General features: G+C 53.3%; 1 protein-coding gene across 1 annotated transcript; it reads right to left on the reverse strand.

Annotated features, from left to right (window-relative positions):
* Window positions 1-1,876: 1,876 nt before the first annotated feature.
* ING5 (inhibitor of growth family member 5) lies at window positions 1,877-25,078 on the reverse strand. Its single transcript, XM_067739946.1, has 8 exons — window positions 24,958-25,078; window positions 22,532-22,603; window positions 19,866-20,032; window positions 17,764-17,875; window positions 17,505-17,598; window positions 6,945-7,080; window positions 6,780-6,841; window positions 1,877-5,240 (listed from the first exon to the last, which is right to left on the reverse strand). Exons 1-8 carry the CDS (start codon window positions 24,992-24,994, stop codon window positions 5,198-5,200), a joined length of 723 nt encoding a protein of 240 aa, XP_067596047.1. The 5' UTR covers window positions 24,995-25,078; the 3' UTR covers window positions 1,877-5,197.

Consider the following 25,078-nt stretch of genomic DNA (forward strand, 5'->3'; position numbering starts at 1 on the left):
TGACCCGGCCGCAGGAAGGCCTGAACCACACCAGGAGGGAAGAAGCCTCTCCGGCCTGCTGCCTCCTCCGGCCCCTTCAGGTTTGCACCTGCCCGGTGCTGGGCTGCCGTCTGCAGCTCCAGTGCGTCCACCCAAGGGGGACAAAGGGAGGGGGGAAGCTTCCGGGCTGAGGGATGTTCCTCACCCCAGCAGCACGGGTGCCAGTTCCCAGCCGCATCACGTTCCCTCAGGGGTGCCCCAGCTCCATGGGGCACCCCTTCCCGGGGCTCCTGAGGCCCAGGGCCACCCAAGTAACACCTGCTCTAGGTGGCCGTGAGGCCGGCCCTCCTCCGAGCTCTGAATCCTAATCAGCGCCCCTCCTCCAAGCAGCCAAACCCAGACTCCAACTTCCTCCCCCTACCCTGCCCCCGCCCCTCGCCGACTTAGGGATGGCAGCCGCTTCCTCCAGTGACTGTTACCTCAGTGCTCCCTTTTTGCTCTTTCAGCCCTGGAATACCCTCAATTACATTGTTACAATAACTAACACAGTCCCTAGTACCCAGAGTAGAGTTCTCTTCCCACCCTCTGGCCCCCACGTGTCCTACCAAGGCATCTCCAGTACGTGTCTGGCTCATCAGTCCCAGAGTTCTTGGTGAGGCAGACAGGAGGGATGTTCTGTGGGATGCTAGGATGACGACCCGTGGCCCGGGGACTGCAGAGAGCGAGCGTGTGTACGTGGCCCAAGGCAGGGCCGCGACGGTGTGCTGCCAGCTCGACCAAGTATCAACAGAACAAAGATTCCGGTGGTCCCTGCATATTGGCACTGGCCAGATCAACAACTACCTGCCACCTGCCAAGAGCGTACGTTCTGCTCTGGTAACCATGCCCTGCCAGGAACAGCAGCTGCAGCAGGGTCTCACCCACATCTTCAGTAAACCATACTCCTTAAGACCTGCCCACCTCTTCCCAGGTAAGTTAATGGGGTGCGCTAGGAACATCACCCCTGACCTTCCCGCGAGGAGACATCCTGCCTTTGGATTATGCCCTGGCAGGGAGAGGACACTCCAGGCCTTCCACCTGGCCCTTCCTACCGTGACGACCCTCACTCCACAGGTCAACGTGGCCATCCTGCCAGCCATTACGTCTATTTCAATGACATACTCAGGCACTGGGAAGATAACCACAGAGGGGCCTGTGGACCCATCCAGACAAGCATTACCTAACCACCTGATTGCCGTGGGCCCTCACTTTGACCAGACCAATGGCATCCTGGACCTCTGGGAATCAGCAACAGTGCAGATTAGCACCCCACCCCCAAAACAAAGAGCTGGTGCCTCCTTTTCCCAGGCAGGCAGCCCTGGTGTGCGTGGAGCAAGATGGTGCAGGGAGAGGAAAGTCACAGGCCTTCCTCCAGAGCCGAAGGCTCCCCTCCAGCCACGGACCCGAGTCTGTGAACCAGGCTTCATCTGGAAAATGGTTGCCTGGCGGTGCTCTCCCAACCCACTGTGACCAGGCTGGGTTTCTGGACCCTGACCGTTAGAACTCGTCAAGGGAACATCCTAAGAGTTGTTTAGTTCCCACAGGGCCTTGGCGCCCAAGCAGGCCTAGAGGGTGAAACTTCTGTTCCAAAGGAAGCGCCTTAAGCCTCTAGAAAGCAACCCACAGCACTCTAACCACTTTATCTTTCCTGTGAGCTTGGGGACCAACTTGTGACGCCACGACACAGCTGAGGCCCAAGGCTGTCCACCAAGGTGCGGCCGGGGGTCCTGCCCAGGCTGGTGGCAGTGACACACCCCCTCTGGTCCACTGCACATCCCCTTCAAAATGCCACACAGGATGTACTTCTCATCTCCGGACACGATGAAGTTTTATTGTTTCCCGAAAGGATGCATTCTCAAATGTTCCAAAAAATACTTTATTCATTAAACAATATATCCATAATCTATAACATGATCCAAAAATACAGATATACATCTTTACATTATTTAATAAAAAGATTTACAATATTATCTTTCCTTTACAAAGAGAACATCAATAATTCCTTGAAAATACAATGTAACATTCATGTTAAAGCTGCATCATTTTGGATGAGATGTGGTATGATGAACACCACAGATACACACTAGGAAGGAACTTCACAGAACTCTCTCCTGAACGAGAACACTTTTCTTAGATGTCCTATTTTAAAATTCCTCTCGACACAGGTAATGAAGACCAACCACTGTTCACTGAAACTTGAGGAAAACCTGAAACCTTCCACGCCGTGACAAGTGTCCCAGCCCCGCACCAGGGCAGGCCCTGGCTGTGGCTACACGGGGAAGCTGCTCTTCAGACAGCGTTATTGCTCGAAGCGGTCCTCGCCAAGGGCTGCCAGCGATGGGTCAGGAGGCAGGACTGACACGCAGCTGGCCACTGTCCCCACACACCCCTGCAACTCCCTCACACCCACCCCGTCACTGCTGCCTGGGGCTGCGTCCGGCGTCTGCTGCCCTGGGCAGACGGGAAGCCACCCGGTTCACGTGGCCCTGCCAGCACCAGGTTCATGTCCACCTGCTCGGCGGCCCAGCCTCCAGTGGGGACAGTCACACAGGCCTCGGTGTATGCGTCCCAGCCACGAGCCCCACGAGCTTGGCCACAGGGGCGGGGGGCTCAGTTTAACACCTGCTTTTATTGGTGCAGCACGAGTTCTCCTGCAGGAAAATGAGAGGATGTTTCTCCAACTGCCGACAGATAAGACAGCAGTGGAAACAAGGGAACGACTCTGCTTCTCCTCTGCACGAGAAACCTCTTCCCTCACAAGTAAGCCCCACGGCCACAGAGGGCCGGCACTCTCGCTCGCTCAGAAATGCTGCGACGCCCAGGGCAGCCTCCACCTAGGTGATGGTCGGGCGGGGCTCCAGAGCAGCCTCCAGCATCAGCCCCGGAGCCCGGCGAGCATCCTGATGAAGGCGGCAGGCCTCAGACGACACCGCAAGCGGCGTGGGCTCCAGCCGACCCCTCGGGCCAGGACGTTCCCGACCACATGGCCACCAAGTGTCTTCTGTCACGGGCAGCACTGGTGTTCGGGGAGGCCAGACAATGCTCCGGGGACTCTTTCTACTCTGCTCCTGTTTTCCGTTTTCTCCTAAGCTACGTGCATATTATTTTGGTGATATTATTGTAACCAGCAAAAAGTAAACACTAGAAACATACAAGCACAGAAACTTTAAAAAAAAAAAAAAGGTCCACATGTGGGATGTTACACAGTGTGACAAGCAGGATGGTACCATCGGACTTTAAACAAAAGCTTAAGACAGAGAAGTCGGTCATCCTGCCTGGGAAACGACCGCGACCTCAGGAAACCAGGTGAGAAACCCAACTGAATCAGCCAGCAACCCACATCCACAAACACCATCGCTTTCCCGCAATAACAGCGGGTGTGAAGTGTTCACAGATGACGTGCAAATATTAAATTAGCTTCTAAAGAATCCCCACAGCTTACTGTACTTACCTATCTTCTCCACAAAAACTGGTAAAAGGGGGAAGAAAAATTTTTTTTCCACATTTATTCCCCACAATCCTTAAACACCTGTATTAACAAAACCCTAAGTTATTAAATACCAACGCCCCTGGGTTTCTAGCCAATGCTGAGACTGAGGGTGCTGACAGCACTCATCCGGACACGGCCCCCCTTCTCTGGGGCAGCAGAATGGCATCGGGTCTAGAAAGCCGTGTGGCTCCGGGATCCCCCAGGGACAAGCTGCAGCAGCGGCCGACCCCCTACCCCACCCCCGGCCCGAGACTGGACAGGCCACACGTGCTGAACCGACCTGCCCACGGTCATCTGGGATCAAGTGCCACTCCGTCAGCTCCCTCCAGAAAGGACAGAGTTGGACACGGGGCGCAGGCGAAGCCCCACTGGGAAGCTCAGACGCAGACCCCAGCCAGACCCCGCTTTCATCTGCTGAATATTAACTAACTCTGCGGGGAGTGGCCCCGTCTAGGACACAGCCTCACAGGTTCCCTTCTGCTTTCTTTCCTCTCCTTGGTGAATATTAGAAAATAGGAGGAGCATCTATAGTAACAAGGCCTCAGGAGGAAGCGGGTGTATCATTCCAGACGGCCTTCCTTATAAAGAAAACAAGGTTCGTCGAAATTGGGAATCTCAGCCCCAAGTCTGTCTCATGGACTTCTGGCCTGAACACAGAAGCAGGTTTCCCCTTCCGTAAATGCACGCCGGAGGCTCTCAAGTCCGAGGACACCTGCAGAAGTCACGCTTTCTTGGACCATCATGACACACGGAATCAACACACCGAAGGTACGCAACCTCCCCCAACTGTTACCAAAAAGACGGTTCAAAGTCGGTTTGGTGAATGCTGTTTAAAGAGAAAGGACACTCTAGTTTCCTAGCTTCATCCAGAATTGCTATTGTGGCACAAGAAATTCACAAATCACATCACAAAATTGTCTCCTCGATCTAAGCTGCTCATCTGCTGTGCAAATGAACAGGTTTCAAATCAGCCCCTAGCGGCTTGGACTCACTCCATATTCACACAGACCACGATCTTCATGCTACCACGATAATTCATCTTCACAGTAAAAACGCCAGGAATTCCCAGGGAAACAGAACATCAGCCCGTCTGCTGGGCCGTCTCTTATCGTTCGCTAATGGAGAGACGTTTACTCCAGAAAGTAAACCCCTCATGGAGGGAAGTGGGAGTCCAGACGAAAAGGCAGTGCACAGCGAAGCTGAGACCCCTGCCCACCCCGGGGAGAGCCGGCCCCTCCCAGGCTCGTCACCAGGCTCCACATGCACCGCTCTCAGTGAGGGTCAGAGGCGCCTGCAGTGGTGCCGGGCTCTCGGGGAGCAGCCCCGGGAAACCACAGACAGATGACCAGGGCTCACACCTCCAGCTGCAAAGCGATGGCAGTGTACCAGGCACGCACACCCCTCAAAGTCCTGGGGCCACTCGCTGTGACCGCCATGCTTGGGGCCAGGGGTCTCTACGAAAAGTCATGAGAATGGAGTCACTGTGGTAAGTCCCCTAGGGGCACTCCTCTGGGCAACAGGGCTCAGGTGGCTTCTTGTTTGTTTTAGGAAATATCCAGAATTACAACTGGCCATTGAGTTATTAAATATCATTGGAAACAAGGTCGTTTTAAAATGAAGATAAAATATTGCGACGTGAATGAAGGGATGTATTAACGTGCTCTTCGGGTCCGGGCGTCCGCCTCTTCCTTACTTCTTCTTCCTCCTTTCCTGAACACACCGCGGACAGAACCTGTGATGAGAAAGGCACAGTGAGGGGCCCTTTGCACGTGGGCAGCCAGACCCCATTTCCAGGATGGCTGGACGCTGCTGAAACGGCACCAGGACAGAGACCCACAAACGCAGAGAGCGCAGCCTTCCCATCGGGGAAAAGCCCCCACGCGGGCCATTCCATCCAGCACGTCTGTTCTAAAGTCGGTGGATAAGATTCGGGTCGGCGAGCAGCATGGTGCTTACACACGGGCATTCCTCTGGATCAAGCTCACGGGTCCTCCCTGTGCGATGACACCGCCACTGGGACCGAACTGGAGGCGGGCAGTCGGGCGGGGCCCCTTAACCTGGCAGAGGAGCAGAGCCCCGCCCGCCCCACAGGGCTGAGCGGGCCCTGGTGGCCCTGGGCGAGCAGGTTCCAGAGCCAGAGACACAGGGGGCTGCTCTGGGTCCCTCCTGGGCCCTGGCAGCCCCGTAACAGAAGGGAGGCAGCTGATCCTGTGTGATGCAGCTGCCCCGGCCCCGGCCACCAGCACCTAGTCCAGGCCAGCGAGTGAGCCTGGCCCTGCCGGGCCCTGGGGTGGAGGGCAACGCTGCACCAGCGAGCACGGTGTGCAGACTCCCAGACACGGGCTCAGGTCTCAGACCTAGGCGGGAAGCAGCCTGCTCTCTGCCATCTCCCAGGGGAGCCCAGGGAAGTCGGGAGTTAGCAGCGGGCTGGGGCCGCGGCGCCCTGGCTTCCTGGCCGGCTCTGCGCGTCCCGCCCTGTTCCCAGCAAGTGGTGGGCAGACCCTCTCCTCCCAGAAGGAAATGATTTTCCAGTGCCTACTAGACTCTTCCACCCAGAAGTCCCACAAACAACTCGAACCCACCACGTCCCAGTCAAACTCAAATTGCCCTCCCCGCCTCCTGTTCCCGGGACTTCGCTTCAGCGCAGGTCAGCAAAACCAGATTTCTATGCACACTAAAGCTGCCGCTGCCCACTGAACACAGGACAGAATAGACGGCGCCATGACCCATGGCACGTCTTCTCGATGGAACGGAAAGCCCGCGGCACTAAGGGTGCCTGGCCTGTGCCTGGCCAAGACCTAGTTAACGTTCTTCATCTTTCGTCAAAGCTCCCCGGGGAAGAACTCCTCATTCTCTGTTTGCATCTGTAATCATCTCTGCCTCACTCAACAGTCAGAATGGCCGTGGTTTGGGGGAACAGGAAGTGCAGGTCGCCTTCGATCAAGGCAGGGGTTGGAGCGCCGACTCTTTGCACAGTCGACTTACAGTCGGCCGTCCATACCCGCGGTTCCTCCACACCGCAGATCCAACCCACTGGGAATCACGGAGCACAGCAGTATTTACCATTGAAAAATATCTGCATCTAAGCAGTTCAAACCCATGTTGCTCACGGGTCCCTACATTATGCAAACGTAATAAAAGCCGCAACCCCGCGTGAGGCGGGTGGGTGTCCCCTGCAGCTCGGCCCCGGGGACCACGACCAGTGGCGGCAGGCAGGCCCCCAGCCCAGCCGCTCACCCAGTTCTCCAGGAAAGCCGGCGCCCATACTGACCATTTTCCTTTAGGCTTCGTGGTCAGGTCCACACAGGCGAAGTGAAACCACTCGATGGGGCACTGCAAGGCGAAGGAGGTGGTGGTCAGCCCCGCACTCCGGGTGCCACCCGGGCGCCACCCGCCCCGAGGACGCCGCCCCAGGCCTCAGCGAGGCCCCACTCACATCCGGGTTGTCACAGCCGATCATCTCCCCGTAGGACACCTGGTGGCACAGGCAGTAGGTGGGCTCGTTTGGGTCCACGGGCATGTCCAGCACGTCAGAGGGATGCACCGACAGGATGGTATCGGTGAACTCCGACCTGCGCGGAAACAACAGCGGTGAGTGGGGGGGTGGAGGGACGAGCTGCCCCGGATGGCGCCAGACAAGGCCGTGCACGAAGGCGTGGGAGGGTGTCGGGGGGAGGCGCTCACTACTCAGCGTCCAGACCAGTCCCCCCAGGGACAGGAACCATGCCCAGCCCCGGCCCCCCGCCCGATGGGGCCTGCTCCCCAAGCTCCTCCCCCAGCCTGGGTCAGCCCCCGCAGCCTCCCGCGGCCTCTCCCCGGCCGGGGCAGGCACACGCCACCACCACCAGCGGACACCTGGCAATATCCGAGAACCCACCTGAGCCCATCCAGGCAGCCCAGGTGTCTGAGCAGCCCTGGCTCCGCCAGCTCGCCCGGCACCTCCCCCACAAGAAGGGCCACCGCCTCGCCGCGAGAGCCACAGGAGCCCCTGCCCCCCTCGCCCTGCCCTGGCCCTGACCCCCAGGAGCCCACCACCACCCACCCAGCTGCCCACTGTCAGCAGGGCCGCCCTCACCTACCCACGCCAGGGAAGCGGCCTGTCGCCCTGCACTCCCCAGCTGCCCTCTGGGCTCCACTCACAGCCCAGCCAGACCCCTGCACTGTCCACACCGCCCTCCGATCTGCTGCCTGCGGCTCTGCAGCGCACACAGGGAAGGGCTCGTGGAATCGACTCTCATGTGTTTCGTTATTTAAAACAAAACCCGTGAGCTCAGGCTGGTGTAGACAAACAGTATGTTCCCACCAGTACAGAAAGAAAACCCTCCCTCCCCCACCCCCACCCCCAAAATAAAAAGTACAGGCGCAGATTCAAATGCGTACTTGCTAACCAAACACAGCAAGTCACACGAGGAACACGGCAAAAGGAAAGCTAGGACGTGGCGGCCGCCGGGCCATCTGAATACACTGACCCGGAAGGAAACGAAGAAAATCTGGTCCCCAAAGGGATTCACTGCTCACGTGCTCCCTGTGCACCAGAGTCTAGAAACACGCTGTGCCTTTGCGACCTGCCTCCCGGCCCAGCGAGGTGCCCTGGCCGCACACTGTCCCTGACACAAGTATGCTCGGTGCCCATGCAGCTGCCACACAGGGCCCTCCCTCTGTGTGGGCTCTGCTCTCCGTCTCTGGGAACGTCACGGAAACGCGTCCCGGCCCCTGTGCTTCCAAACTGCTTCAGGCACAGCCACGAGCAGGCCTTCGGGCTGGGGCGCTGTGTCACCGCCCGCAGGGTCCTGTCCTGCCGCCAGGGGCCTCCCTCCCAGGCGCCCCCCGGCGAATCAGTGCAAACCCCCGCGGCAGCCACCCACCAGCAGACTCAGGCCTCTCCTGTGGGGCTTCCCACCTCCGGCACAGACCTCGCCTCGTCTGCTCCGTGCGTTCTACTTGAGGCTCGACCACGCCGCACAGTTCCAGCTGCCGTGGCAGTAGGAGAGGCTGCAGGGCTTGTGGGGACCCCCCAGCGAGGACACCTCCAGCCAGCAAGCAGGCCTGGGACCCCGCACCACCGCTCCTCCAGTCTGACCTGGAGGGGGCTCCGGGGTGGGAGGGTGGAGGGAAGCGGCCAGGAGGTCACGGGGGCTGAGCCCACGAGGGCCCTTCTTGTTGGCCGAGCCCATCCCTGGGGCAGGCCAGGGCGACCCCTCAGGCAGCAGTGCTGCCCCTCGCTCCGGACCCCGGGACGTGGTGGGCACCCTTCACCAGCCACCCCAGGGAGCCCCACACGCTTCGCCCCCCACGCGCGTCCCAGGCGCTTCAGGACACGCCCCCCGACAGGCACGGCTACTCATCCTCAGGAGGAACGGCCCCCGCGTCCGCACGCAGATCCTGCCTGGCTCACGGGCTGTACAGACGGCAAGGATGTACCCGAGGTCTGGCGCTCGCCATTCGGGTGGCCCCCCTGCCTGGCCCCGCAGGGTGACAGGACCTGCCTCTGACCCTGGAACCGCATCACCCCAAGGCAGGCCGTGAAGCCACAGCACCGGCAGACGGGGTACACTGGCCCGCACCCGGCCCGTGGGTGTCCTGTCCTCTCCAGACACCGTCCCGGCCCCGTCCTGCCCCAATGGCCCCCGGGGACAGGGTGCCCCCGGTCACACAGCAGAGCGGGCCTTCAGGGCGGGCCTCAGCACCCCCGGCCCCCTCTGTCTGTAAACTGGGGCAGTCATGGCACCACCGCCCGGGGTGGCCGTGGAGAGGAAACGGTTCGCGCAGAAGCGCCGGGTCCAGCCTGACTTACCGAGGGCTCTGCCAACGTTGCCACCCCTGACTACCCCTTCTCACCTGCCGCTGCTGCGGCCAGCGCTACGAACAGCAGCCAGCGACATGCACGCCAGCCCCCTCAGTGAGGGGCAGCTGCGGGCCCGGCCGGCTCCAGCGCGTCCGCAGAGACGGGGTGAGACACCCGGGTCATCCCCGAGGTCTGAGCCACGGCCAGGCACGCACTCGTCAGGGAGCCTCCCACTGCACCAGGGAGCCAGGGTCTTGTCCCTCCAAGGGGGCTCATGGAGAGGAAGGGACACAGGAGAACACCTGCTCATCCCCAGAGGAGGCCGGCACGCCCCCAAGCCCTAAGCAGGAAGGAGCAGAAAGGCGCGGAACACTGCTGCCACCACGAGGTGGAAGACAAACCCGACAGTGAGGTCACACTTCAAAGACACTGGACAGCTGTGCAGTGACACAGGCAAGATGCCCTAGGGCTGAGGAAGAGGCAGCAGCCGAGGGAGCAGGCCATCCATCTCCCGTGCTCAGCCGAGGCCCGGAGGCCCACTGGGGACCACACCGACTCTGCAGGACCCCGGACACACGGCCGTGACCCTACAGTCCACTTACTGACCCTGGGGCCGTGCAGAGGCTGCAGAGTGACATCCCTGGTCTCTGAGCAGCCAGCCTCCTCCTCCAGGCCTCCGCAGGAAGGAAAGCCAAGCACCGCCCACAGACAGCCACTGTGGCAGCAAAACAGACACTCTGGCTTCTCCGTCAGGAGCCAGGGTGCCACCTTCGCCACCCCGCCCCAAGCCTGCTCCATCTGCCTGGACCAAAGAAGGGCAAGCCCTCTCCACGTGCCTCCAAGGCCAGACAACGAGACAAGTACATGACGTGAAAAAGCAGGAGTGGTAACCACAGGGAAGTGGGCAGACAGAAGCAGATGCAGAGACGACCCAGATGTTAAAATTAGCAGAGAAGGGCTTTAAACACACATTAGGAAGAAAACGTAAGTAACAGGGATGCAAATATGGAGACTTTTCAAAAAGGAACTAAAATCCGTAAAAAAGGAATCAAATGGGGGCTCCAGAATGAAGACTACAGTGTATGCGGACTTACGGCAGGCCCTTGACCAGGGCGGGCCTGGAGTGCGCGAGCCCACTTACACACAGGTTTTCTTCAGTGAGCACACGCTACAGCGCTACGTGACCCGTGGTCGGATGAACCCTCGGATGTGGCACCTCAGACTCAGAGGGCTGCCTGTAAGGTGATACACGGACTTCCAACTGCATGGAGGGCTGGTGCCCCCAGCCCCACACTGTTCAAGGGTCACCTGTAACGTTTATGGCCTCATCCGTCTGCAACGGACACAGCCTAACTGTTCCCACACAGTCAACAAACATGCCCCATAAGGCAGATGCTTTCAATCACCTCTGACACAGGTCTCATGGCCCAGCATTAAATGTCCTGCCAGATCTACAAAACCGGCTTCAGTAAGAACACACACAGGTCAGTGCATTCCCCAGGATCCCCCTGCAGAGCAGACAAGAAGGAGACGCACCGTCTAAATGCTCAACAAAGAGGCTCTCGCGAGGGTTCACATCTCATCAGCAACATCCAGACTCTGGAGAACGCTACAAGCCAAACAGCGCAGGTCCTTCAAGAAGGAAAATTATGAAGAAAAGAAAGGGATGGAGAAAAGCTTACGCATTAAAGAAACTTTACCTAAACAAAGACCCTGACGAAATAACAGGTACTGAACTGCCCGCCTACTATGAACAAGTAGAAAACTGGACAAGACACCTGAAGTAGGAGTTACCAGACACTACACAGAAGGCAGCACAGGACAGCGATCCTGAGAAGGTAAACGAGCCAGGTGAGACCTATGACCTTCTCAGCTTTCTGCCCGGAGGTACTTTCCACACGCCAGCCCTTAGAGAGGAGCAAAAGCCTGCAGGTCTAGGAGGGAAAAACCAAAGCTCAGGGAGGGTGGGGCTGCTGGAACTTGGGGGCAGGGCGCTGGAAAGGAGGAAGCTAGAGGAAGTGCGCTCCGGAAATCTGCAAACAGATCCATTTGAGTTTTTAGCTAAAGATTAAGCTGCCCGCGCACGGACTGACAATCCACAAGGCCAGGCAGAGAATACCAGGGACCCGCGAGCTGAGCAATTCCCAGAGCTCACACGCAGCCTGGGCAACATTCAAGTTCCAACCAGCCAGCATGGAGAGACCTCGCCAAGCACCAAATACATTCAGAGGAGAACACAGAAGGGTCACACCTTAGCAGGAGGGTTTAACCAACCCTAGAGTAAAGGCTGCTCTAACCTAGAGGTTGGCAAAATACAGCCTGCAGTTGGCTGCCTTTTCTACAAATAAAGTGTTCATGAAACACGGTCGCATCATTCATCTACACACTTGCTGTGGATGCTTTCAATAGTAAACAGCAGAGTTGAGTGGCCACAACAGAGACAATACGGCCTACAAGCCTGAAATATTTACTATCTGGCATATTAAGAAAAAGGCTTTTTTTAACCAACGTTAAAAATGTGCCTACAGGGCTTCCCTGGTGGCGCAGTGGTTGAGAGTCCGCCTGCCGATGCGGGGGACGCGGGTTCGTGCCCCGGTCTGGGAAGATCCCACATGCCGCGGAGCGGCTGGGCCCGTGAGCCATGGCCGCTGAGCCTGCACGTCCAGAGCCTGTGCTCCACAACGGGAGAGGCCACAACAGTGAGAGGCCCGCGTACTGTAAAAAAAAAAAAAAAAAAAAAAAAAAAATGTGCCTACAAAGGATCAAGCTGCTCCACAGGTGATTAAACTAGTGACAAAAATTTAAATGAATTTTTAAAATTCAACACCCGTTAAACGAAGACAACAAAATCCTGATATTCAACCACATAACACTGACAGTGTCTTAACAATGAGTCAAAACTTACTAGATGGGGGCTTCCCTGGTGTTGCAGTTGTTAAGAATCTGCCTGCCAATGCAGGGGACACGGATTTGAGCCCTGGTCCGGGAAGATCCCACATGCCGCGGAGCAACTAAGCGCGTGTACCACAACTGCTGAGCCTGCGCTCTAGAACCTGTGAGCCACAACTACTGAAGCCCGCATGCCTAGTGCCTGTGCTCTGCAACAAGAGAAGCCACCGCAATGAGAAGCCCACGTACCACAACAAAGAGTAGCCCCCACTCGCAGCAACTAGAGAAAGCCCACACGCAGCAACAAAGACCCAATGCAGCCAAAAGTAAAATAAATTAAATAAATAAAAATTTTAAAAAATGCTAGATGGACTTCCCTGGTGGCACAGTGGTTAAGAATCTGCCTGCCAATGCAGGGGACATGGCTTCAAGCCCTGGTCCGGGAAGATCCCACATGCTGCAGAGCAACTAAGCCCATGCGCCACAACTACTGAGCCTGTGCACCACAACTACTGAAGCTCGTGCGCCTAGAGCCCATGCTCAGCAACAAGAGAAGCCACCACAATGAGAAGCCCGTGCACCGCAACAAAGAGTAGCCCCTGCTCGCCGCAACCAGAGAAAGCCCATGTGAAGCAACGAAGACCCAATGCAGCCAAAAATAAATTTTAAAAAAATTACTAGACATGTGAAGGAGGAGGAAAATGTGATTTACAACCAGAGAAAAAGCAGTCAACAGAAACAGACCTGCCAAACTCATCAAAATGTATGCATTAAATATATACTGTTCTTTATATATCAATCATACCTTAATAAAGCAGCTTTAAAACAACAACAAAAAGAAATAGACCTGGAAATGACAGAATCAGAAGAGAAAGTTTTTTAAAAAGCTGTTGTAAAATGATATATTCAAAGATATAAAGGAAAATATATGTGTAATAACAGAAATGGCAAGTATATAAAAAAAGAAACAGAACTTCCTGATAAGAAAATTTCTTAAATCAAAGATTCACTAAAGGAGATTAAGATTAAATTAGACAACAAGGAAGAAAAGACTTGAAGATAAAGTAATAGAAACTATCCAAATGGAAGTGTAGAAAGAAAATTTCTGACAAAATAATAAGCAGAGCCTCAGTGATCTGTAGGAAAATCAAGCTAACACACATATATGATTGGAGTCCCATAAAAAGGACAAAAGAGAGCAGAAAAAAAATTTGAAAAACTGGCTGAAAAATTACAAATTTGATGCAAACTATAAACTAACAGTTCCCAGAAGCTCAATGAGCTCCAAACAGCAAACACACAAAAAACACACACGAGGACACATCATAATTAAGTTGTTAAAAATCAAGTTGCTGTGGACTTCCCTGGTGGAGCAGTGGTTGAGAATCTGCCTGCCAATGCAGGGGACACGGGTTCGAGCCCTGGTCCAGGAAGATCCCACATGCCGTGAAGCAACTAAGCCCTGCGCCACAACTACTGAGCCTGCGCTCCGGAGCCTGTGAGCCACAACTACTGAGCCTGCATGCTGCAACTACTTAAGCCCGTGCACCTAGTGCCCATGCTCCACAACAAGAGAAGCCACCACAGTAATAAGCTGCATACCGCAACGAAGAGCAGCCCCTGCTCGCCACAATTAGAGAAAGCCCGCGTGCAGCAATGAAGACCCAACACAGCCAAAAATATATAAATAAAACAAATAAATTTTTTAAAAAATCAAGTTGCTAAATGGAAACCTTAGAAGCAGCAAAAATAAACAAAGCCACTTATATACAGAAGAACAAAGATAAGAATTACCACTAATTTCTCATCAGAATCAATGCAAGATGGAAAACAACAGGACATCTTTAGTGATGAAAGAAAAAAAGAAGTCAACCTGAAACTTTATATCCAACAAGAATATCCTTCAAAGATGGAAGTGAAATAAAGATATTTTCAAAGAAACAAAAACAGAAAATTCATCACCATCAGCAAACCTGCACTGTAAAAAATGTTAAAGAGGGCTTCCCTGGTGGCGCAGTGGTTGAGAGTCCACCTGCCGATGCAGGGGACACGGGTTCGTGCCCTGGTCCCGGAAGATCCCACATGCCGCGGAGCAGCTGGGCCCGTGAGCCATGGCCACTGAGCCTGCGCGTCCGGAGCCTGTGCTCCGCAAAGGGAGAGGCCACAACAGTGAGAGGCCCGTGTACCGCAAAAAAAAAAAAAAAAAAAAATGTTAAAGAAAGTTCTTCAGGCAGAAGAGAAATGATACCAGATGGAAATCTGCATCTACATAAAGTGAAGGGCATTGGAAATGGTAAATATATGGACTAACTATAAAACTTTTTCTCATATTTTAAAATGTTTAAGATAAGCAATGATTTAGACCTAAAACAATAACAACAATATATTCAGAGACTTATGTCATACGTAGAAGTAAAATTTTTGATAATAGCACAAAGGACAGGAGGCAGAAAACAAAAGAATACTCATGTAGGCTCTTACATTAAACATGAAATAGTACAATATTATTTGAAATTCTTTGTGATAAGTTAATGAAACAGGGTATACACACTTGAATAGTCCTTAAAATGGAATACTGAAGAAATTCCCTGGTGGTCCAATCGTTAGGACACAACACTTTCACTGTCAGGGACCTGGTTAGATCAGGGAACTAAGATCCCACAAGCCATGCTGCGCAGCCAAAAAACAAAAAACAAAAAAATAAATAAAATGAAAACTAAGACTTCTTTGAGATACCATTGACACCCACTTAAAAAAAGTGGAATACTGAAAAAATACATGATTAATCCAAAAGAAGACAGGAAAAGAACAGATGGGACAAGGAGACAACTAATAGCAAGATAGTAAATTTAAATCCAACCATATCACTAATTACATTAAATCTGAATAGTCTAAACAGTGCAATGAAAAGAAGGAAATTTTCAGACTAGATAAAAAAGCAACACTCAATTATTTGCTGCTTTCAAGAAACTCACTCTAAATACAAAAACACAAATGTGGTGAAAGTAAAAGAATGAAAAAGGGAAAAAACACACCATGTAAAAACTCACTGTAAGACACTTGGAATGGCTATAGTAATATTAGACAAAACAGACTTCAAAACAAAGAAGGACAACAAAATAAATAATGATAAAGGAGTCCATTATTTTTAAAAAACCTAAATGTGTATGTACCTCCAAGTAACAGAGCTTCAAAATATATGAAGCAGAAACTCACAAAGCAGGAGGAGAAATAGACAAATCCATGTCTAGAGTTGGTGATCTCAACACTCTTCTCTCAGTAATTTATACAAGTAAACAGAGTATCTGTCAGGATACATAAAACTTGAACAGTGCTGTCAACCAAGTTATATAATTGACATCCACCCAACAACAGTAAGATACACATTGCTTTCAAGTATATATGGAACATTCAGAAAAACAGACCATAAACCACAACCTAAAACTTAATCACTTTCAGATAATTTCAATTACAGAAGTTCCTGATCACAGCAAAATTAAATTAGAAATTGAAATTAGAAAGTTACCTGGAAAATCTCAAATTATTTGGAAGCTGAGAAACATACTTCTATATAAGCTACAGGTCAAAGAAAAATCACAAAAGAAAATTTTAAATATTCTGAATGGAATAAAAACAAAAACATAACATATCAAAATTTGTGTGATGCAGCTAAAACAGTAATTAGAAGGAAGTTTATAGCTTTAAATATTTATATTAGAAAAGAAGGGAAGTATGAAAATCATACTAAGCTACTAAGCTACTTCTACCATAAAAAGCTGGAAAAAGAAAAGCAAAATAAATCCAGGCTAAGTAGGGGGACAGAAAGAATAAAGATATTAGCAGAATTAAGCGCAACAGAAGACAAACAGTAGAGAAAAAAACTCAATGAAACCAAAAGCTAGTTTTCTGAAAAGATCAAGGCAAAATGAGAGAAGACATAAATCATCAATTTCAGGTCTAAAAGAGTGAGCATCAGTACAGAACCTACAACATCAGAAGAATAATAAAGGAATATTATGAATAACTTGATGTCAGTAAGTGTGACAACTTATATGAAACAACAAATTCCTTGAAAGATGTAGATTACCAAAACTGACTCAAGAAGAAATAGAAAGGTTGACTAGTTCTATAACTTTAAAGAAGTTGAATACAGCATCAGACTGTATACTTAAAATGAAAACATTTTATTGTTATGTAAATTATTCCTTAATGAAGTTAATCTAAAAGGTTAAAAAAAAAAAGCAACAAGACTAAACTATAGGGTCCAGGAGTGCACTGTGTCAGGGACAAAACTACAAAGAAAGAATGGAAGTGAACACCCTGTCTGTGTGGGTCGTGTGTGTCTGGAGCTGAGGAAGTGGTGATTCTGAAGGGGCACAGGGAAGGGCCCCCCAGGGAGCGTTAGTCACCGGCCAGGCAATGATTACAAGGAGGTGCCTCTTACAGTAATTCGTTAAACCACACGTTTGTTGTGTGGTCTTCTGCATCTGTGCATTACTTTACAATACAAAGACACTATTTGGGGTTTGTTTTTTTTTAAAGATAAAAGTTTAAACACTAGGTTTAAGAACCAAAACTTTTTCTTTTGTCGAAAACTAACTCTCTGAACTCTCCCCATAACTGTCAGGATCATCTCCACAGAAGCCACTTGGCATTTTAGCATCTCCTATGAAGCAATGTTACACTATCTTGGAGGATGAAGCATCCCATTCATATTCTACGAAGCTATCTTGGCGGGTAGGGGGTAGCGAGTGAGAGAGTACTTTAAATGAAATATTCTGAAGTTCAAGTTAAATGACATGGATATTTAATAAATGCAGTCACACAATTTAAAAATGAATACATCTAAAACATGTATTTATATATAAAATGATCAACAGATGTGTATTCAACTACTAGGAAGTGGCTTAGCTTGAACCACACCAAACATCACCGTGTCTCTTAAGAGGCAGGGCACGCAGTGGCTAAGAGAATGGGTTCTGGAGTCAGACCGCCTGGTGCAAACCCAGGAGCTCTGAAGCCTCGGTCTCCACGACTGCAACACTGCTCCCTCAAGTTGCCGTGAGGACCAACTGACCCGACACGGGCAAAGCAGGAAGAGCTGCAGCACACCTGGCACGGGCAAAGCAGGAAGAGCTGCAGCACACCTGGCACGGGCAAAGCAGGAAGAGCTGCAGCACACCTGGCACGGGCAAAGCAAAAAGCTGCAGCACACCTGGCACAGGTAAGCACTTCCTCAGCCTTAGCAGTCACCGGTGTTTCCATCCTGAGCAAATACCAATGGTGTTCTTCAGGGAAAAAGAGAAAAAAAGCACCTCTCACCCTCCTTTATGCTTCTTTTTCTTTGGGGTGTCTTCTTCTGAGGTCCTCCTGCCACGACCCCGGGAGCCCCTCTTTTCTTTCTGACCTCGACCTTCTGAAACAATAAAGACCACAACTTTGTTCACAGATTTCACTGAAGCAGGACAAGATTTACCCAAATATGATATTTACCATAATGTTCCTAATACACTTATCAGACAAAATTCTTCAGAACTCCATAGTTAACAATAACAAAATGAAGAAAAATTAACAGACTTGCTTTTTAGCCCCCGTCCTCCAGAGCTTTCGAAGTCGCTGCCCTCCATCTTGTCCTTCAGGTCCGCCTCGAAGCGAGCCAGGTCCGCATCAAGCCTCCGGATGTGCTTATCCACCTACACAGAAGGATGCTCACACATTCCGTTCGAAACTCAGAGCAAAACGCCTCAGGGTCACAAATGCTCCTGACATCAAGCAGAAAGCACTGTCTGGCCCTTAAATTGAGTCCAGAAGTAACAACACTCTGCTAGAGCAAGGCCTGCTATTTCCCACTTGATGCAAGGGTCTTTTTTCCCCACATTCTGTTCCCCATCAACAGAATAAATCCTACTCAGGGAAAAAACCTTGAAGGCAGGCAACAATGAGAAACAGAGCCGTAAGATGCAGTGAAGTAAAGGGCTGAGGACCTTGGATACTAGATCCTGACGTAAAATGTGAAGAGCTATAGGTTCGTCAACAGAAAATGACATTTGAAGATGGAGTTCAGGACGGAGCTGGAAGGAAGGACCGCACAGAACTGCCCGTGACAGAGGGGATGCTCCTGTAGCTAAAAGGACGTCACAGCACCAGCTGGCTGGTGACAGCCGTCCAACACCAGCCATCACGGCCCCCGACTGGAAATGAACCGCAGTCCTAAGCTTCATTACACGTCAGAGAGAAAACGGACTGTCTTAAGGACGTTGATCACACCTAACTCCTTGGAAGACAGGCTGATTACTCAAAGGATTTAGCACTTTGGAGCATCAAAGTCCCAAACATAAGCATTAAGGTCTCCTCCTAGAGGATTCTTTCTCAAACACAACTAATTTCAGGCTTTAAAAAAATCACTGCTTAGGGCTTCCCTGGTGGTGCAGTGGTTGAGAGTCCGCCTGCCGATGCAGGGGACACGGGTTCGTGCCCCAGTCCGGGAAGATCCCACATGCCGTAGAGCGGCTAGGCACGTGAGCCATGGCCGCTGAGCCTGCGCGTCCGGAGCTTGTGCTCCACAATGGCAGAGGCAACGGCAGTGAGAGGCCCGCGTACCGCAAAAATAAATAAATAAATCACTGTTTAGGGCTTCCCTGGTGGTGCAGTGGTTGAGAGTCCGCCTGCCGATGCGGGGGACGTGGGTTCATGCCCCGGTCCGGGAAGATCCCACATGCCGTAGAGCGGCTGGGCCCGTGAGCCATGGCCGCTGAGCCTGCGCGTCCGGAGCTTGTGCTCCACAATGGCAGAGGCAACGGCAGTGAGAGGCCCGCGTACCGCAAAAATAAATAAATAAATCACTGTTTAGGGCTTCCCTGGTGGTGCAGTGGTTGAGAGTCCGCCTGCCGATGCGGGGGACGTGGGTTCATGCCCCGGTCCGGGAAGATCCCACATGCCGTAGAGCGGCTAGGCACGTGAGCCATGGCCGCTGAGCCTGCGCGTCCGGAGCTTGTGCTCCACAATGGCAGAGGCAACGGCAGTGAGAGGCCCGCGTACCGCAAAAATAAATAAATAAATCACTGTTTAGGGCTTCCCTGGTGGTGCAGTGGTTGAGAGTCCGCCTGCCGATGCAGGGGACACGGGTTCATGCCCCGGTCCAGGAAGATCCCACACGCCGTGGAGTGGCTGGGCCCGTGAGCCATGGCCGCTGAGCCTGCGCGTCCGGAGCCTGCGCTCCGCAACGGGAGAGGCCACAACAGTGAGAGGCCCGCGTACCGAAAAAAAAAAAAAAAAAAAAAAAAAAAAAAATCACTGTTTTATTGGGGGAGGCAAGGACGGGAGCCTCACTACACGACCTCATGTGCGTCGCAGACGGCTTTGTGCCACCTTGCAAACCCCAAGAGAAGCGGAATTGAAAGGAAATTGGACAAAACCAATTCTAGGACTTTACCTAAAGCTAACAAAAACAAGCATTAAAAGTACATATAAATGAACAAGCAAAACGGGCACAGGACACAAGACCACAGAAATGGTCCCAGGACGAGGACTCCTCCAACGTGCACTTTCTCTAGCGGCATCGCTCTATCGCTGCCCGGCCTCCACCTCGACGCCCCGTTTCCCGAGCAGCCTCCCCCTTGCTGCGTGAAAGCGAGGAGCGCGTCCGAGGGGAGGCCCCGCCCCCGCCCCGCCCCCCCTCCTCACCATCTCGTAGGTCTGCATGGCCAGCTGCACCTTGTCGTCGCTGTACTCCCTGCACTTGCTGTAGGCGCTCTGGATCCTCTGCAGGTGCTCCACGCGCTGACCCGGAGACAGAGTCTTCACCGTGGAGATATACTCTGCAGCCAGGATGTCGATCTCGGCTTTCTTGTCTGATAGAGTAATGGGCGAAAAGCCAGGACACGCTCACCAGACTGGCAACCAATAAAGCCTGACAACGACAAGTGCCAGCAAAGAAGTGGCTGGCCCACTGGCCGCCGGTGGCGGGCACCGCCTTCCCAAACACTCTGGATCAGCGAGACAAGCAGACACCCCGACCAGGGCAGTGCGCCCACGACAGTCCCAACGTATGACGCTGCCCCAGCAAGGGTTCATCGTGCCCTCTTGGACTCTCAAGTTTGAAGAGTCCATTTATTATTGTTTGAATAATAAATGATGTGCTCACCTTACCTATGACCCGGCAGGCTACTCTCAGGTACATACCCTAAAGATTTAGAGGCCAGGGCACACATGGGAAAACATTCATGACTGCAGATAACAGAAAACAACCCAAACGTCCAATCTACAGTAAAACAGATAAATAAGCTGTGGTCCGTTCACACAACAGAACGCTACCCAGCAACAAAAAACCAAACAACATCGGTTAATCCCACAAAAGGTGGCACTGAGCGAGAAAAGCAAGACACAAAGGAAAGCACACTGTATGATTCCATTGATGTTAAAGGCAAAGACAGACGCAACTCTTAACTCTTTGGTTTAGAGAGGTGAGAAAACCATTCTTGCAGGTGAAAACTCAGGGTGTACCCCTGGGGAAGGGGGGCCTGCTCATGAGGATCACACGGGCCCCCAGGCACTAGAGGCTCCATTTCTCCATCTGCAGAGAGGTTCTCCGCGTGCTATTTGCTAAGCAATCTACAAATGTTTATGCTTATTTCTGAATACAAATGCTTTATCTCACCATAAAAGAAACCTCTGCATTCACTAGTCAGGAAGCTGTTCCTTAGTGAAAAACCACAGCTATTCCAATCTTGCAAAACATGTGCCCAGCACAATGAGTGAAAAAGTGCCCATACCCAAGCACACCACCATGAAATGTAAAACCTCAGGGATAAAGAGAAAAGCCTAAAAGCTTCTAAACAGGAAAGGGAAAAAAAGATCATATATTCAAAGGATGAGAAACCCAAATGACATCAGACTTCTCAACAGCAACACAGAAGCTAGGAGACAATGCAGCAACGCCTGCCACATTCTGGGGGAAATGCCTGTCAATGTGGAATTCTATACCCAGCCAAACCATTCACTGCTGCATTTTCAGACATGCAATGGTATAAGAAATTTACCCTGCCGTAAATTTCCTTCTGGAAGCTCCCAGAGAAAACGCTCTTCTGAAACAAACGGGCAAATCAAGAAGTAGTATGTTTACAGCCTAGGAAACAGGGCTCCATGCCGAAGAGGAGCAAAGGGAGAGCCTAGGAAGACCTAGGGCAAGGCGTGCGCGGCAGGCCCGGAAACTGTCGGCCCGGACGGGACCGCAGGACAGAGGCTCCAGGAGAGGTCTCCATGCAGAGCACACACAGAACTGGCAGGTAACCTGGTGCAGCAGGCACCCTGAAAACGAGGAAAACAAAACCAACAAGAAAAGCAATTAAGAACTCCAAGAAAAAGACAGTTACTCCAAACAGGGCATGTGAGCATAGCATATGGTAAACTACCGACACAGCAGCCCAGGAAAGAAACAGCATCACTGGACAGCACAGCATCACCACAGTTCAAATTCTAGTCCATTACACCCAGGAGACAGGGGGAGGGAGCTGTGTGCGCATGAACCGAGCAGGGCACAACTGGAGACGTAAGTCTTCACTTTTTGTAATAACTGAATAGATAAAGTCTAAAACCAAAAGGAAATAAAGTAAGAAATAGCAGCAAAAATGAACTGTTTAGAAATAGGGAGTTAAATACCAAAAGATCTAAAAGGACTAACTGTTTAAAATAGGTACACAGTTTGAAAATAGAAAATCTTTTAAAGGAAAGAAAAGGTAACAAATATTTTGACTGCAGGAGGGGATGACGATTATAAAGATGTGACATGGAGACGTGTAGGGACACAAGGGACTAAGTTTACTTTAAAGACCCAGCACTAGGGGCTTCCCTGGTGGTGCAGTGGTTAGGAATCCACCTGCCAGTGCAGGCGACAGGGGTTTGAGCCCTGGTGCAGGAAGATCCCACACGCCACGGAGCAACAAAGCCCATGTGCCACAACTACTAAGCCTGCGCTCTAGAGCCTGTGAGCCACAACTACTGAGCCCACAAGCCACAACTACTGAAGCCCGTGTGCCTAGAGCCCGTGCTCCACAACAAGAGAAGCCACCGCAATGAGAAGCCCACACACCGCAACGAAGAGCAGCCCCTGCTCTCCACAACTAGAGAGAAGCCCGCGCGCAGCAACAAAGACCCAACGCAGCCAAAAAAAAAAAAAGACTCAGCACTCTCTCTGACACACTACCCAACACCTGCGGCCCAGGCTGGACAGCAGCCCCACTGCCCCAGGTCCCTGGAAGACCAGTACACCACCCCCTGGATCCCGGTGCTCCGCACCTGGACTTGGGGAGCTGCTCCCCACACCCTGGCTCTTCTGAAAGGTCTGAACCCACCTTCCGTCCTCTGGTCCAGCTCTCGCATCAGCTGGAAGTTCCTCTGAAGCTCACAGGGTAGGTTCTCAATACCTGAAACACAGACACATGCTTCTCAACAGCAGGACAAAACCCCACCTTCCAAGCGTCATACTTCAAGGCTACAAACAATAAGCCCACTCCGGCTTCTGTTTCTCTTAGAGTTTGGAGAGCAGAAGAATCAAGGTGTCTTTTTTCAGAGACACGAGTCCAACATTAAAGACAGTGGGGAATCCAGCCCTCCCCTATTTCACACTGGTAATCGGCTGACGTGCTTCAGAACTTGTCAGAAACTCGAGAAGCTAGAGGCGAACAGAGGGCAGAGGGAGGAAGGTGCCTGTGCGACTCTCCCACCGCAGACCCCAGGCCGCTCCTCCCGTGCAGACGCCCCACAACAGAGAACAAGCCCAAACCCCGGGGTCCTCCTTGCTCTCCTCCCACTCTACTCTGAACTCAGGGCATTGGGCGGTGCCCACCAGGGCTGTGCGGTAGAACTTGATGCCAAGACAGAGCCTCCCGACACAGCACGCACTGGCCACACGGGGCTACTGAGCACCTGACATGGGGCCAGTACAACTGAGGGACTGAACTTCTCATTTTACTTGAGTTTATTTAAAATCAAACAGACCGTGCGGGACAGCAGAGGTAAGGACCCTGCCCTACACTGCTCTCCTGTCCGTACGGCCGGGCTCCTGGTCCAGGCCAAGCTCCCCACCTGCCCGCAGCCAGGACAGGCCCCCTCCACAGATGACCGCTCCAAGAGCTCTGACTGTACAAAGCTGCTGCGTAAGCCCCAGGGCTTCCCAGCTCACACAGAGAGCGGGACAGACCCACCCATGGCCTCCCCGTGGGCTCCCCTGCTGTCCTACCAGGGCTCTCAAGACAGTGCCACCCCTGCACTCTCAGACCTGCTGGGCTCCTTTGTGACCTTTAAACTTTTGTGAACTTTTAAAAACTCTATCTCTCCCATTTGAGAGCCAGTTCCAGGAAAACAGGGATCATGTCTGCTTTCTTGGCACACAGCAGGTGCTCAGGGAGTGAGCAGGGGCCTCCGTCCGCAAGCCTTCACATGGGTGTCCCTCACAGGACAGGAATCGTGTTCCTCAGACCCTCCTCCTGGGGCCCCCTGGGCAGGCACCGGGTCAGAGGAGGTCATGCCACAGCACCCAGAACAGGCACCTGGGTGTAGGTCTCTCCAGTGACGATGGTGGGGAAGCCCCTCCCTCCACGGTGCTCTCCGGCCCAGGACGCTGTGCTCAGGTTGGGCCATGCCTGGGAGACCCCCTTGGGGAGGGCTGGATCCCCACTGCCTTCCCCGGAGCCGGGGTTCACTCCCTACTCTCAGCAACCTCGGGTGGGGGTCTGGGCGCCCAGGCCCGGATGAGTGAAAATCCCCAGTGCAGCACAAGGCTCCAGAGTTACCAGGCAAAATCCCCACCAGCCCGCATCCCCAGGCTATGCCCCCGCCAGGGCCAGACTGGAGTCGGACCGCAGAGCTCAAACGTGGGATCGCCACTCTCCAGTGAGTGACCTTGACAAGCTACTTAGCCTCTGACGCAGCATCACCCACGCTGTGAAATGCGGCAAATAACCACCTGCTCAGGAGTCCTCCAGAGGGTGCAACCTGTGGCACGCCTCGGGACGTTGGCCCACTCTGATGACCACTGCCTTGAACATCCTACCCACACGTCTAAGTACCGCCCCCAACCCCCTGCGCAAAGACAGGTGCCCTCAGAGACCCTCCGCGCCATCATGCCTTGCAGATGCACGAACTGAGGCTTGGAAGCGGACTCCCAGGTCACAGCACAAACAGGCACAGAACCCAGAACCCTCAGGCCCTGGGCCCCCCAAACCCGGCCCAGAATCCCAAGGGACTGAGACTCGACCACCTTAGTGGGTCACCGCGGTGGGGGCGGGTCCGGGAATGGGCGGGACGGGACTCGGAGGGGCGGGGCCTAGACAGAGAGGGCGGGGCCAGGGCGGAGAGGGCGGGCCCGACGACGAAGTTGGCGGGGCCTAGTGAATGAGGGGCGGGGCCCAGCCAAGGAAGACGGGTCCTAGGGACGAGAGAATGGGGCCTATGGCGAAAGTGGGCGGGGCTGAGCCTGGGAGGGTGGGGCCGAGCCGCGTTGGCCCCGCCCAGCACCCGCCGGCCCCCGCCCCGCCGTGACGCACCTGGAATTGGCGCGGCCGTGACGGCGGGACCCCGCGCCGCACCCCCAGTGCCCCTCCCTCGTGGGCCCTCCCGCCCCGCGCGTGCCTCAGCCCCTCCCGCCGCCTCCGGGCCGTCCCGCCGCCCCCACGTGCCCCGGGGTCCGCACGTGGAGCCTAGTGCGCGGGGCGGGGGGGGACGCGGCGGGGGCGGCCCGGCCAGGGCGGTGGGCCTAGGGGGCGCGGGGGCCGCTTACTGTCCAGGTAGTGCTCCAAGTACATGGCGGTCGCCATCTTCGTCCGCGGCCGCGCTCTGGGTCTGCGCGGGCGGTGGCCCCGCGAGAGGCGGAGGCGGGGCCGGCGTGGTCACTATTAATG

The sequence above is a fragment of the Pseudorca crassidens genome, chromosome 6 (genome assembly GCF_039906515.1).
Source record: "Pseudorca crassidens isolate mPseCra1 chromosome 6, mPseCra1.hap1, whole genome shotgun sequence".
Taxonomy (NCBI): Eukaryota; Metazoa; Chordata; class Mammalia; order Artiodactyla; family Delphinidae; genus Pseudorca; species Pseudorca crassidens.

Excerpts from the sequence above, each read along its gene's own strand:
- ING5 (XM_067739946.1), bottom strand. The coding sequence starts at position 24,994 with ATGGCGACCGCCATGTACTTGGAGCACTACCTGGACA. Across the intron at positions 17,876-19,865 it reads CCATGCAGACCTACGAGATG|GTGGATAAGCACATCCGGAG; the intron begins GTGAGGAGGGGG and ends CCTTCTGTGTAG. Across the intron at positions 7,081-17,504 it reads AAAAAGAAGCATAAAGGAGG|GTCGGAGTTCACCGATACCA; the intron begins GTGAGAGGTGCT and ends GTTTCCGCGCAG.